The 16,151-nt window shown below is 39.3% G+C and overlaps 1 protein-coding gene across 1 annotated transcript; it reads right to left on the reverse strand.

The window, feature by feature from the left end:
* Nucleotides 1-3: 3 nt before the first annotated feature.
* Nucleotides 4-8,741, reverse strand: LOC124203860 (zwei Ig domain protein zig-8-like). Its single transcript, XM_046600731.1, has 9 exons — nucleotides 8,352-8,741; nucleotides 7,755-8,119; nucleotides 3,419-3,475; nucleotides 3,285-3,352; nucleotides 2,903-2,991; nucleotides 2,687-2,814; nucleotides 1,841-1,940; nucleotides 1,703-1,771; nucleotides 4-1,097 (listed from the first exon to the last, which is right to left on the reverse strand). The coding sequence occupies exons 1-9, from the start codon at nucleotides 8,419-8,421 to the stop codon at nucleotides 979-981; spliced, it is 1,065 nt and encodes a 354-aa protein (XP_046456687.1). The 5' UTR covers nucleotides 8,422-8,741; the 3' UTR covers nucleotides 4-978.
* Between the last annotated feature and the right edge of the window lie 7,410 nt (nucleotides 8,742-16,151).

Below are 16,151 nucleotides of genomic sequence, written 5' to 3' on the forward strand. Positions count from 1 at the left end.
TAATTTAAAATACGGGAAAATATATTCAACATCCAACAACAAAGATATTATGTTACAAAAGGCTATACAAAACGTGAACTGCTGGGCAAAAAAGATTGTTGGACAATCAAAAGGAAAGCTGTAAATAAAATATCTCCCTTACGGGTGGGTTTATTCGCTATAGAAAGATTTATTGAAATAAAATTTTTTAAGTAGATTTTGTTATTATTATTTCTTAAGAACTGTTATATTTTTTTTTGAAATAGCAGACAAAAAAAAACAGGATAACCAAGGGTTTTTCATCCGGGATTATTCGAATCAACCAGGGAGCAATAATAACTTTTTTCCGGTGTATCAAACACGCACGTATACACACAGAGCATACATACACATATAGTATTTTTATACGTGCAAAAGAAAATGAATTTTTGTTGACTTGTACACATTCGGTTCATCGACCCAAATTTCATTTAAGGTCATCAAAACACAGTTTAAATTATGGTTTTTTTTTATTGAATTTTTGGTAAGATTTAATTACAAATTTTTTAAAATGAATAAATGAGCAGATGATGTCAGCTGTGCTGACACGAATTAATTAAAACATTTTTTTTTCAGCTTCATCGAGATGCTAATATATTTATGTATATATACCTATAGGGAATATTTAAAAATTTCATTAAAATCCGGTCGTCTTCGTTAAATATTTATTATTATAATTTTTAATTTAAAAAAACAAATTTCTGATGCGAAAAAAAATTTTCCCGTGGAAGGTTAGATAATATTGTTAATTTTTTTTGTATGTAGTTGAATAACATAAAATAAGAACAGTCAATAGTAAACGCAACAACATTTGGAAAAACTGAACAAATCATCAAAATGGTGCAAAAGTTATTTTCTTTAAAAAAAATAAATAATCAAAATAATAATTGATTGGAGCCGAGGAATGGAACAAGGAGAGTTTTCATCATCAAATAACAAACGAAAAAACGAAAAAAACTCTCAGAGGAGTGACCGTTGACGTGCCGACAGGTAAATCACGGCATTTATCAACATCAACGTCATCAGTCGAACAATAGACGGCCTTCGGGCAACGCTGTACATGGCAGCCGGTCGTTCACCTATCACAAAAAAATAAATAAATAAATAAATTCGAAAATTTGTAAAATGGAAAAATAAAATATTTGAATTTGTTTTTCTCATTTCCGGTTTAGACGATTGCAAATTGTCGTGTGAACCGGAATTAAAATAATTATCCCTATAGGGCGGAACCTTACGTATTTAGGGTCGACCATATAGTAAAAAGAAAACAGTTACTTTATCGTATTACTTTGTCCAAATAATAAAAAAATGTTGTGTAGGACTAGACTGCGCATATAAAACAAAAGACATCGATCCCTTTTTGGTGCGATGACGTCTTTTGCGTTCAACCGGAACAGAGAATAGAAGGGAATAAAAAAATAAAAAGAGCTTCAGGGGGATAACAGGAACCATGTTTCTGCGGGGTTTCTGGGCGGAAATGACACCCTAATTCCTAAATATCGTCTTATCCACGCAGCAACGACAACAAACAAACAACCTCTAAGCTCTTCCCAGCACAATCTCTTCCCTTAGAAGCATATTAGTACATGTACATAATTAAATCGGGATCAAATTTTAATTCCGTTAATGATGAACCAATGAGAAGATATAGTAGCCTATACCCCCCCCCTTTACATCAATATACCTTCTAGAATGTGAATAGAAGCTTGAGCTGCCGGTGCCGACGATGGTGAACAGACGTAAACTCCCGAATCTAATTATTTCAAAATTCATTAAAAAATTTTAAGAATTTTTTTATTTAATAATAAATTTCAATTCTCACCTCTGCGTGCCGCTTTCTGAATGAGTAGAGAACTGAGCGTCGTAGCTCCGCGTTCGACCATGACGCTGATCCCGCCTCTTTTCGAATCGTAATTCACCGTCTTTTGTTTTATTTTTTAAATATCGTTCCAAGTAGTAGTAGTACATCGTCAAGCGGGATAAACGAAAGAAAAAATAAAATTGAGCCAATTGGGCACGTTTGAATCATTACTACTGCGCAAAACAAGAAGAAGAACAAAATAAAAATGAAGAAAACGATTAACCCGCGTCTTATAAAATAAGACCCCCCCCCCACCCCCATTCTCTGATTGTTTCACAGTTTAAAAGGACGTCAGCTGTAGGGCCAGCAGTACATTCTATGGGGTGTGTCCACAGCAATCAGCGCAACATACAGAGTGAGTGGGAAGATGTGAGAAGAGAGAGTTTATCGGTTTTTTCTTTTCTTTTTTTGTAGACGATGGAAGAGAACCGGAGGACGACACAATCCGTTTGGGCGATTTTTTTTTTCAAGTGCTTCTATAACAGCTCAACATATAGTGGAAGCTTTGCGCAGTGAGTGTGTATACCATTATCTGTCTTTTTAAAGAGTGGAGGGGGGAGAGAAAAAGAGTGTCGGCGTGAATTTGAGCTCAGCTGCTGCGACGGAATTAAAAGAATAGAGAAAAATACTAAAATAATACAAAAAGATAACGATCAATCTAGTAGATTTCTTTTGTTTTTTTTCTCTCTCTTTTACAACGTTGTTGGGTGTATCTATATTGATCGGCCAGCTCACTAGGTCAACAACGCAATTTCATTTCTCTCCCTTTTTATTTTATTAATTCAATTTCATTTTTTGTGTGTTTACTTGCTGATTGTGAGTCCAGAAAACGTAATCGGGAGGCTCGGGCGTGTGCTGGACGAGGCAGGTCAAATTGATTGTGCTGCCGATGTCGATGTGCATCTCGGAGCCGCCAAGAATCACCGTCGTCGGTTCTATTTAAAAAATAAAAAAATTTGAAATCAACGCGGGAAAAATTTTTAAAAAATAAAATAAAACCTAATTGATCGTATTTAGTATTACCGACGACAGAGAGGTGGATGTAATGGCTGACGCGGGGCGTCACTCCGATCTGACATTCGTATCCTCCTTCGTCTCTGAACTGGACGTGGCTGTTGTGTGTGTACACGAAAAAGTCGTTCAAACATTTGCCCAGAGGGTGTGGCAAATAAGGAAGAAAAAAAAATCGATAAAACGACATCAACGGTACAACAAAAAATCAAATCAAATTTGTCTCATCGTCGAAAACAGACCCACACACACGAAAGAGAAAAAAACGGCGGGTGCAGAAATCGATATGACGCGGGACTGACGTCCGCGTTTACAGTCTAATAGTTACATCCGAGCTGCAGCAGCAGTTCTACTTTTCTTTTTCTAGAATGAAAAAAAGTTGATTGACTATAACCTGATTTGAAGGGACCAGGCGTCGCCGTTGCCGCTGATGCCCGCGCTGAAACGTCGATCGGCCGTGTACTGTTTAAATTAATAAATTTATCGTTAAAAATAATTATTTTGATTTATTTTTATTTTTGATTTTACCGTTTGATTGCCGACCGTCAGCAACTGCAAATCCGAGTAGCGGATCCACGCCACTTGCTATTAAACAAATCATTTCAAATTTTAATCGAAATCAAACTTTAATCAAGGTTGGACGTATTATTATTATTCTATCAACATTAGAAAGAATTTGTGAATGTTTATGGGACGTTTAGAATGTATTATTAAGACAGCGCTGGCAAATCCTCTTATAAATAGCAACGGAGGCTAAAATATTTATTCAAATCTATAAAAGACCACGCCCTTATTATTATTATTATTTTCCGCGTAATCATTAAAAAATTTTAACGCCAAAACTCTTTTCCATCAAATGTGTTTTTATCTTTTTTCAAACTCGGTTACAGTTTTATTACTATATAGAGCGAACCTTACGACACAAGTTTGATGAATATTTAATTTGTTTCTCCCCTGTGAATGTCGCGCGACCGTGTATAGGTGAGAATTTGCATCTCAACTTTTCGGCGTATAGGTTATTATTAAAAACGGGGTATTAGTACAGTAGAGTGTACCGGCGCAGCCAGCCACTGGCAACTTTTCTTATTCTTGTTCACTTTCAGAATTTCCAAACTTTGTTTCCCGCTTCATCGCATATTAAAATTCGCCGTTCAAAAATTCCGCCTTGTATATAACGGCGGGAATATACGAACGGCAGCCCCATCACCCAAAAATCAAATAAACATATTTTCTCAAACTCTGATGAAATATTTAAGTATAAACGCCATTATTAGCTTACAGCATAAGCCGCTTGGAGCTCGGTGCGTCTTTTTCGTGACTGAATAAACCATGCATATACGCGACTGTGCTCTCTCTTTTCTCTTTTTATTCTATACCTGATGACATCAACTCTAATTTGCACGAATGTCGGCAAACGGGAGGGGACATGTATAAGGCACAGGCGCGGGAATATAATTGAATGTCGCGACGGAGAGACTGTCGAACGCAAAACGGCAGCGGCGGCAATAAGTTTATACAGCCCCCCTTATAAAGTCTTATTATATACCTTGGATCTATATAGCTTCTGCTGCTGCTGCATTTAGGGATATATTAGTACTATAGATGCATTAAGTTTAATCAACTTCTTACTTTCAATCAACGCGTCAGTTGGGTTCTCCACCCTCTCTTAATGCCGGGAGAAAATGAACGCCCAGCGGAGGAAAACAAGAAAGACAAGACTTTGTGATATCCTTTTCCGCAGCTCTGCTGCTGCTGCGGACTGTGTGCTGTGTGTCTCGGGAAACTTTGCAATTTAATGGAACACACGCGGACATGCAAGGGAGCGAGGTGCTGTTTGTTGTTTGTTAACTAATGGACAGCACACAAATCAACGGGTGGAAATGAGTGTAGCAGCACGTTTTCGCTGGTTAAGGCGTTGACAATATTCGTAGAATCGTACGTGATGATACACTTTACTACTCTCAACTCGCAACAGTCTTCTGAATAGTTCATTGGCGATCAAAAGCAAATTATTTGCAATTCCTTTTGAATTTGGAATAAATTTAAAACCAATTTTTTTGAATTTTTCCCGATTAAAACTCAACGCTTGGCATGGTAATTGCAGGCGTTTGGTGGCCTATTCGGTTAGGGCGTTAGTTTCCCAATCGATAGGCCGTGAGTTCGAGTCCCGTGCGAGACATGCAAATGATGATACTTTACTCTCCACTCACGACGGTCTTCTGAAACTATCCTGACGATAAGAGTATAACATCTGAGGCGAAATGTCATTTTAAAATATTTTTAAAATCATTTCGACACATTTCTTCGGAAAGATGAGTCGATGTTTTTTTTCCCCTTGGCCTGGGGGGATAAAGACGACAGCGACAAGGAAATGATTGGGACCTGTCGAGAGTTTCGTCCGTCCATCCATCTCAACCGCCCAATATAATCTACAGGGCTGCTGCTGCTGTTATATACGAATCCATTCTTTGGCATCTATTGCAAAGTGAGAGACGAGGCCCAGCAGCACAAGAGATATTTTTCTCCCATATAGTCCCATATAAATTCTTACATGGGTCATTGAGGACCGACTGGGTCTTTTGTTGCGTCGACCAAAAAAAGACGAAGAAGAAGAGGCTATCAAAAGTTAATCGAGCAGTTTTCTGATTGAATTACAAGAGCTCGGCTGTAGTAGATTTATCTTTATTGCAGTCCCTTGTATATAATATGTATAGGCCTATATATATCTATAACCCGTCCCGTTTATAGAAAAAGGTTTGTTCCCCGGCCCTTATTCTTTTTTTTTGAAAAATGGCGCCAGTTTATTTGGTTGAACAGCTTCGAGTGGCTGACGTGTCTGCTGCTGGTGACGATGGTTATATAAAGGAAGATGTAGTATATACAGCATATAATAGGCTGCTGAGCTATAGAGCAGCAGAGGGTGGCAAAAAAGACCCAAATGGATGTTTGAGAGACCCAGCTGTGTGCTGATGTCGCTCCTGTCTATAAGGGCGTGGCGATGTGTGCCTTGTGCATGTGTATAGTCGCAGAGAGATAAGAAAATAAACGCCTTCGGTGTGGAATATATATTGGATCGTGCTGGGGGGGGGGGGGGGTGGCCCGAATATCTCTGCTGCTGGCCGCACGATGATGACTTTTGTCACCGTCATCAAATCTAATATTATATATAGCGAAATGATTATATATTATACTATATAATAGAGAGAATATATAGGCAATTGGTAACCCCCCGCCTTTGATATCTATCGGTATATATACATGGCCAGAGGGCTGCCATGCAGAATGTTTTATTTGATTATATAACAGCGAGAAACGAATCTAACGCAATCGAAATATAATACCTAATACACCTCTTGTCCACACATAATATATAGAGGCTATATCGGCTATATACTATCCCCAAATAGCCCTAATATCATTTCCTCGAAAGAATAAAAAAGAAAATTGCATACATAGATGTATGTTGTATTATATTTCTGAATTGCTGGTGCAGATTTTCATCCGATAATAGAGAGACGTCAGTTTGCATATTGAAGAAGACAGAAAGCTTTTATACCGCTTTTATAGGAGAGAAAAGCGGATAGATGCGGGCCGAAATTCCAGGAGAAACGAAATATATCCGATCGATATCAATCTTACAAATAGATATGTAGGCTACTACAGTATGTATACCTATACAGGCATGATCTACCCGTGTGTGGGGAGAGCAGCAAGAGAGAGAGAGAGAGACTATCTCTATACGAGCGCATTTATATATGGGCGTATTAGTATTATAGGATCGGATCCCCAATTTTATTATTCTCAGATGCAGCATATTTTCAGTTTTTGAATAAGATATAAGGCTATAAGCTATAGTCCTATTAAGTGTATAGAGAAAGCTACATTAAAAGGACTTATTCGGAGGTGAAATATATAACGCAGAAATTTTGTAGGCCTATTATATAGTGAAAAACGCTCAATCTCTCGATTATAGATATTAGCTATAGGTTTAGGCCTTCAACGCTGTGTTGATTAACAAATCAAAATCACTTTTAGATATTGAACGCCTACATAAAATGTGTATCATATCAAAGACGTACTCTATTTTCTATAAAGATTAAGGCCTACAGCGCGCTATTCAAAAGTATATAGATATAGATGCTGGAGATATATAATATACATGCTTTAAGCTTTATTGTCTTTTCTCTGTGTCTATTCTGTATTATAATACATCACAGCAGCAGGACGCAATTTTCAATAAATGCGACGTCTTTTGCTGATACTGGATGCTCCTGGTCTATATAGGCCTACATGAAATTTGTGTGGGCGTGCGCAAGACGATGGCGGTGGAATAAGGACTCAATTGTCATCATCAATATAGTTCATTTCTCTCTCGATCCATGTGCTGCTCTGTGCTGTGTAGATGATTCCCCGCATATAAATTAGACCTAATAACAGTTAGTATTCGACTAAAGCGACATCAAAAGGATTTCCACTTATAGAGAGAGAGTTTAACCAACCCCCCTTCCCAGCAGCCCACCCTTTTCACTTCTTAAAAGAGATGGCATATATATATATTATATTTCCTTATAAAAGGGGATTATTATTAGAGAGCAGAGATGGCACACAATAGAATACCCCGGGCTGCTGGCGGCGGTGTGGTGGCGGTCCAGCGCATTTGCACAAAAGATGTAATATACAGCCATCACATAATTTCATCTTAAAGGCCTATATGTTCTTAATGATAATAATAAATGGAATATGGCGGATAATGAATTAATTATGTTAATATATGATGATGTGATAAGGGATTTTAGCAGATTTCGAATCATTTCATGCTGAAAATTAAAAGAGTCTAATTTACTTTAAACTTGTCATTTTTTACCGTTCGATTGTCCAAGAGGCCAGCGCCAACTTTGCAGGTCAAAAGGGCGGTTTTGCCGTGAGCGACAGTCACGTTTTTGGCAGTTGCCGTGACCCCAGCAGCTGAAAGCATCAGCTGAGGAGGAGGATTTTGCTGCTGTACTAGTCCTCCTGCTGCTGGCTTATTAACGACGGCTGGGTGACTGTTGGAAATCGTGGCTTTTATTGCACCGCCAGTCGTCTGATCCTGCTGCTCTGCAGGCATTGCCAATAACGTCGATTCCTGATGATAATAATCCATGCCTGGCGGCTGATGCTGGTGTCGCCCTCCTCCTCCTCCATCTTCCGCTAGCACTTCGGCCACCAGCACCACCACCGACTCACTTTCTGCGTGTGCCGCCCAACGACAAGAAAGAAATATTTATATGCAAATTGTGCCATGGTGTCTTTGAGATCGAGCTATAAGATATATATAGATGTGAAAAAATCGATCGACAACATCAAGCAGATGCTGCTGCTTGTTGGCTTTACTCTTATAAATGCAAATGAGGGCCGTTCTATCTATTTCTTTTTTTTTATCTTAGATGTGTTGGAAATCAAATCTATGATAAATATTTACCCGCGGCTCGGCATGCGGATTGTAAGATGAGTATCAGCAGAGAAAACACTGCGGTTGATGACGGCCACATCGAGTCAAATCCAATCACCACAATTAAATTTTATTTCGGAATAATAATTTCTCCTTTTTTTTGAATTTTTTTTTTTTGGCGCGTTAAAATAAATTATTTAAACCACAAATAATCACTGAATATAGCCGCCATTTTTATTGTAGATTCGTTTTTTTTCAAAATTTTGGCGGGAATCGAATTATCGAAAAAATCACTTTTCGCGAATGCTGGAGATTCTATCCACCGGAAGTAGCACAGCAGGGGGTAGAGACAGGAAAAAGGAATGTGGCGTATGTATGTATGTTCACTGGATGACGGTCGGATGTAGACTGGGGCGGTTAGATACAGATCCAGTAGCGTATACGCCGGATTAAATGTCAGCAGAGCGACGCGCGGCGACGTCGTTCGACGTCGCCCAACACCGACGACGATCCCCAATAGATAGACGAGGACGAAACTTATAGACGCCAGCCGTCGGTGTACATCTGACGTCCGTTTGTATAATATACCTTTGTACTTTCCCGAGAAAATGTTCGACTTTCCATCCATTTGTTTTATTTTATTTTATTTTTTTAAATTTAATTTAGCGGGAAATTTGAAATAGTTTTTTTTCCAAACATGTCGACATCGATTAAGGAATTCAGATTATGCGAATCGACATTTTTCACAGGAATGATCATCATTTGCTCTTTGTTTTTTTTCCCTATACACAGCGCTAAAAAGCCTCCAGGGCAAACCGTGGTAGCTTATCGATCGGATGTGTGTGTCTAAAAGAATATACGCCGCACGTAATGTATAATGTCTGCCGGAAAAGAAAAAAACAACTCGGTCCGCCATATAAACCCGTGAAAAATCAAAAGAGAAAAAATAAAAAAGTTGTTTGACGATGTTAGAAAATGGGAGCGCAGCAACAAGACGCGCGAGCGGAGGCAATATATGGAAGCGAAAAAGAAACAAAAAACGGAAGGCGGATGGGCGGATGACACGGAAGAATACGGGCTCGACCGTGAACGAGACACACATGCACAGCAGATTATATTGCTGCCGGCCGCCATGCTGGCGTGAGCACACGCGAGACATATCTGCGTATACATAAATATATATATTATCTAAAGGCATGTATAATAATAATAATAATAGTTATCTAGTATATCCTTGTGTGTATAATTTGATGTTTTATATTTTTGTTAAAATAAAATTGGAAACACCAATTTTATTTTTACCTTTTTTCTAAATTTTCCTTATATACACCATGTAAAGGGGTGAGGGTGGGATGATTAAACATTGCATGAATTTATTGCCGCTATGCAATTTAATATTATAAGTGTCTAATAATGGCATTTTTCAATGGCGGATTTTTTCGGATTTTTCTGTCAATGTGAAAATAATACCACGCGTGAAAGATATCTCGTGCGCACGCGAAAGTAGAGCGCGGGGTGTCTAATTGAATACACACAGGCTATGTTATATACCATATATCCCCTCCCCCAGGCATGGTATAGGATATTATATATTATAAACTACGCTTTTGAAAGATGAATATCGTCCTCTTTTTATTTTTTTGGGGCGATAAAAATTTGAATAGAAAAAGATGATTTTGCATAATAAATTAAGCTCATAAATACATCGAATAACCCCATCCATTTTACGAGTTATACAAGCTTTTTATCACTGCCTTATTGTTTGTTGTGCTGTAAGTGGCGCAATATCGCCGCCGTTTATTACCCAATAAAGTATTATCTATTACACAAAAGAAAAATTGCGTAAAAGACATACAAAATTATTTTACAAGAAAAATAAAATCCTTTTCGAAAAGAATAAAAAAAAAGGATAGCATATCTTTTTTTTTTTAAGTTTCTTTTGGGGCCGCTCCAGTGCATCTGTTGTTGTTAGTTCTAGTTCACCGCAGTGCAGGCAGCAAATCGATGGTCGTTTCTCTCTCTCTCTCCCTATATATACTATCCATAACAAATATAAATACAGCACACATCACATCCACATCAGATATGTAGCACAGGAATAATAATCACATGGATAAATATAGCCAGCCAAAGATATCTTCCGCTTGTGGTGATGCCATTATATTCCGCGCTGCGCTCCTGTCCGCCTATTTCCACATACCAGTATAGGACCCAGCAAAAAAAAATAAATCAAAAGACATTATGAGAAATTGATAGCCCTTAGCCCTTATATATACTATAGGATATACTATATAGGGCAAGGTTCTGGGCGGTTTGTAATATAACAATAATGATATCTCAATTGCTTTTATATGTATCGAAATACATTCAACGATATGTAAAAAAAAACAGGCGAATAAATGGATTGGAACAGAGAGAGTCATGTTTTAGATGTAGGCCAAGCATGAATTGAATTATCATTTGTATTGCGCACGAAATGTAATCAATCAACCGGGTATATAGAAAGAATATATAACGGATAGGCCTAATACATATATAAGTTTCATTTTATCGAAACAACTTGCAGGTGAAAAATGAAATCTTTGGCCTATTATAGTTATAGGCCTATTATAATAGCTAGGCCTACTTCCTCTAAACAAACATGTTCTCTTAATTCTTTAATGTAGACTACATAGCTGCCGTGCACAACACAAAGGCATTATAATACGCAGCGGCTCTATAAGTCTTGAATATTTCAGAATACATGAAAGCTTTGTATTATATAAATAGGCTGCAGCAGCATCTTGTTGTATTTATCACGGTGGGCGAAAAAAGAAAGATACATAAATTATACTAGAATACTGCCAAAAGTCTCTCTTCAGCAGAGAGATTGTGTACAGCGAAGACTGGATGCGGCGAATTTATAAGCTGACGATGATGCCGCAGATATATGTCTTGAATAACTAATGAGCTCTGTCCCCCTCAGCCAGAAACTTGTATATTTAGTTAGATATTACATTATTAGAGTCTTAGACTCTCTCTGGTTCGTGCCCTTGTGTTATTAGTTCTACTTGTGTGCGTTTAGGCTATATAGGCTACTATAGGCACTCGTCTCTATAATATAGGTCTATTATACCAGGAAATATCCTACAACAATGGTGATTTTCTTCGACACACCGGCGTCTTGTGTTGTTTACAAGTTAATATGCAAGTTGCATACAGGCCTATTTTATTGACGTAGCCTATACTAGGCTATTACTATACATAGGCCTACTTCAAAGGGCCACAACCAACGTTGTATAATTCACATACATAGGCTATTAGAGAATTTGCACATTTCGTGAATGGACGATCTTGGTTTTATATAGTTGTAGGCCTATCGATCGTGTACAACGTACAACAAATAGCTGAAAGTGATAGAGGGGCGATTAGATTCATCAATTGCTGGGTGCACAGCACTCGACCCTGACACTAGCATATTAACACAAACGACAAATGCGGATAATAGACAATCCAAACACGTTCGTCGTCATTTAAAAAAATAAATACAGAAATCCCCACCACCGCCATTGATGTTTGCTGTGCTGCTGGTGGAAAACATTGAGAGATAGATCTAACAAAGCTGCTGCTGCTGATGCTCCTGCACATCAGGTTCATTATAAAATATAGGAGCTAGCGCGAGCCCCAGACCTTATATATTCTCTCCTTTTTTTCTTCCCATCTCGATAAGAGTTTGAAGGGGTACAACGGAGCTGCTGCTGGAGCTTTCTTATCAACTCTCTCACATCTCACAAAACTCGTCTCTCGTCATCTCTTTTCCAATTCAGTCAAACACATTATTATGACGACTTCTCCTGCTGCTGCTGGCTCCTTTTTTATTTTCAAACAGGAAAAAGGAGAGGGAAAAAATATAAAAAAAGGAAGCGCCAATCTTGGTTTCTTCTTGCCATCACCGCAGCACCACCACCAGCAAAAGTTGTTGATCCTTTGATTGGGAAAGTAGAAAGGAGAAACGGACCAAAATTGGGGCCGTCCAAAAGTGAGGAAATAGCAAAAAGATCAAGGGAGGGACGTGATTTTTAGACTTGCGATCTATATATTTCCGATAGATTTTTCCAGAGAATTAAAAAAGAAAAACCTCATACACACAGACACAACTTTATATCAATAATTTCTGTATATTCCATATACAGACATCCCATCTATACTATACATAATACGACTGCTGTGACTCTCGTCTCGTTGGTAGAGTGAATACACGCCCGTATCGCTCTCGAATTCAGCCTCTTTCAGACTTCATTCTAACGACTTTGTGATTTTCTTTTCGCTCATGCCACCGCGAAGGAATATGTAAATTCTTTGATTTGAATAGCGACGAAAAAGTTTATAGACGGGGGCCCATATGTTGAGCACAGCGTGCGTCTATATATAATGCCAATATATTGAGAGAAGAGCAGCAGATGATGGATGAAAGACAAGTGGATCTATCGGTGGGACTCGGCGCCCCAACAGCAAGGGCTCTTGTGTAAATAGACACACAGCACAGGCCGGGCCTTATATCTTTAAAATAAAAACAGTCCGAGATACGCACATGATACGCTTGATCGGAGAAGAGCAATATAGAGTCTATACCCTCTTGTATATTTACTTATTCTGTATTGCGCCACCGTATATAATACAACTGTTATACATACTAAATAGAGACGCGGCGACTATATTTTCAACTGGATAAATGAAATTGTTTTCTGTTGCTGTGTCCATTCTGTCGACGATTTGATTTCATACTACGCAGTTGAAGTGAGATCAAACACAGCGCAAGGTTATTCCTGTTGCTGGGAGAAAATCGCAAATTTGCCGTTGTGTATATAGAGAAACGAAATATTTGAGCAGAAGATATATAAATACTTTAATACACTTATACTAGCCGGTTATAGCTGGCGCACAAACGTCAGCAAGATCGCCATGGAAACAATATGCGACATAAATAATCGAAGATCGTCTATGTTGTACCTACATAGTCACCGTCATTACCTTCGTATGATGGAGACTATACAACACATTTTTCTCGTTTGTTCTTTTGCTGCCCACGTCCTTCGCAAACGCCATATGTGAAAATAAAATTTCCACGAAAATTTGAATAGGCTATATAGGGCGCCTTTTACGCATTTGACAGGACTCTATGTACCTGCAGCATACATCAATTGGTTATTTGTGTCCGATTTTGTTTCAAGAAAAGTATAATGTCATTTTCTCAGATGCAAATGCGGTGCAAATGCTGCTGGCAGGGTCTAGGAGCCAAGCAGCATCAGCAGCAGACAGAAGTTCTTTCAAGCGCCATAATAATATAAGGTTAATTGAATTAAAACTTTTTTCTTGTGAAATGGGGAGAGCTCTCGTTCTCCGAGCTATTGAATAATACACACTTTATAATGTATTTTCTTGTATGTGCATCAGTGACTCCGCCCAGCGTCAGTTCGTGACTTGCAGGAATTACACGAGTGCCAGCAACGCTAATATCGATTTTTTATTCAATCAGACGCGTTAATTTGATTAGGAATTATTGAACATTGTCGCTAAAACTCCGCTGATGCCTTTAATCTCAATTACGTTAAGTAAAAAGAATAAGTTAGTATTAATAACCGGCTAAAAGGTCGATCCGAGTGCACTGCAGTCACCGTACCCAGTCACCCAAGACTACTTAAGCGGTACTCATCATCGGCTATTCATCATACGTCAAGTGTTGTCCTAGTCTATAATTCAATCAGACTATACAATTCATCGAGAAAACATCTACTGCGAAAGAATGAACAATCGTAATACGGCAAATCCCAAAAGGAATCGAACCAAAAATAATCCAGCCACTGAAATGGCCAGTCGAATTGCCATTGGCGTCATCGCAATTTTGATTTACATAACACTCTGCGCCGTCACTGGCGCCACCGTCTACGCAATTCACGGCTGGAAGGGTCCGGGATCGGGTAATATCACCATCATTCCTGGAACTACCCCTCCTGTGTTTAATCCCTGCCCGGCCGTTGCGGAATTACCTTGCCCACCGCTTCCCACCTGCCAACTGGTCAACGGAATGGAATGCCAGCCGAAATTGCCGACCCCACCTTGTTTCGTTCAACCGGCTCCTAATTGCCAGCCTTGCCCAGTGGCTTCTACTTGCATTTGCCCAACAGCGACTACCTGCCCGCCACCGGCCCCACCACCTGAGCAGTCGAAATCGATCGAGTTATTCACCAAAGGTCAAAGATTATCGAAAACTGTTTCCCAGTGGCTCAACTTGTACCCACCGTACTCGAAGAATCGGCTGATTGTGGTCACCACTTTACTGGACGACATGATCGAACCCTGGGCCCTGATCGGCTCCTTCCACAGGTGCACGGCCGACAGCAATAACGGCCATTTCAACACGACCTGCCACATCTGCCAGGATCGCTACGAGTACATCAATTGCGTCATGTCTGCCAATTTAATCGAGGAGCACACTCTGTCCACCATGGCCAAGGGCAACGGATGGTTTAATGAAGATCCTGAATTCACGCCAATGAGGGGCTGGCTCCCGCAATTCGTCTACCATTTGTGGTTTGATAATAAGATCGATGGAATCTTTTCCAGGTACATGCAAGAAATTAACGCCATGACGGTCAGGACCACCTCAGGATCGCCCTGTCGGGTCTGCAAGGATTTCAACAGGAGCGTCTATGAAAAATGTTATTCCAGGCCACCGATTTGATAAGCTTATGAACGTTTCAATCGTATAATTTCATTTCATTTCTGCGAAATTTCGAAATACAAATAATTTCCTACCATATAAATTCGAGTTAACTTTGATTGATTTATTAATAATTAGATAATGCAACTATATCCGATTGGGGACATTATCGGAGCGATAAATGCCGGATGTAAACATGGCTGATCGGGAGTATTATATGTTTTTTGTGCTATGGGGGAGGATGCTGGGCCGGATGCTGAAACGTGACTGTTGGTTGCGTTCGGTTATTTGCCACCGGAAATGGAGGAGAGTGGGGGCCAATATTGGTGTCTCCGTACGAGCGGATGATTCGAGTCCCCAATCTGTTTAGACTTTTTGGTAATCTGCCATCTTGTTTATACACACACATGGGAGGGTATAATAATATAAGATGTCAATAAAACCCTTTTTTTATTATTTTTACTTGGCACAAGAATGTGATCCGCATCTAATTGCAATTTATTATACGGTATTTGTTGATTGCGTTTGACTAATCAACTGTCGCAGGTGCGTAGGCGTGGTCTGCAATTAATTTGAGGTCGACTGGAATGTTAATGATCATCTCGGAATAAGATCTAGGTCGACAAAAAGATCGTGATTTCTATTGTGAACGGGAGGCGTCTGATGGTAACCATGGCGACAACGACGCCCTCTTCAACAGTCGACTATTATCGATCAGTTCACAAACGCACCCCCATTTCTTTTACCAAGAAAATGTGGGAGGGACAGCACCGTAATAACCCGCAGGGCGCCCTATATATAGACACGCGCCATCAAGATTTTCACGGAGGCCTGTCACGTCCTCGGACAAACTGGGACAAATTCGGACGATGCTGCCGTGCAACGCCATGACATTCGGTTGAATTTCATAGAAAGTCGACCGCGCTGTCTATTGTAACGTGATTACATTTGTCCCGAATATAAATACGATTAAATCAAATTGATTCGACCTGTACACGACCGCCTACGTGTCGGTGAACTATTTTCATTCTTCCATTTTTCTTTGGAAATTTGTTCATTTCAAATTCGGCGAATGCCAAAAGTCAATTATATGTAGACTAATAATAAGGCGCCGAAACCTGGCCGAAACT

The sequence above is a fragment of the Daphnia pulex genome, chromosome 10 (genome assembly GCF_021134715.1).
Source record: "Daphnia pulex isolate KAP4 chromosome 10, ASM2113471v1".
Lineage (NCBI taxonomy): Eukaryota > Metazoa > Arthropoda > Branchiopoda > Diplostraca > Daphniidae > Daphnia > Daphnia pulex.

What these genes read in the sequence shown, in the direction of transcription:
- LOC124203860 (XM_046600731.1), bottom strand. Translation starts at nt 8,421, where the DNA reads ATGTGGCCGTCATCAACCGCAGTGTTTTCTCTGCTGATACTCATCTTA. An exon ending in GCCTGGTCCCTTCAAATCAG is followed by an intron (nt 2,992 to 3,284) that starts GTTATAGTCAAT and finishes CACACACAACAG; the next exon opens with CCACGTCCAGTTCAGAGACG. An exon ending in TTCTATTCACATTCTAGAAG is followed by an intron (nt 1,098 to 1,702) that starts GTATATTGATGT and finishes TTTTTGTGATAG; the next exon opens with GTGAACGACCGGCTGCCATG.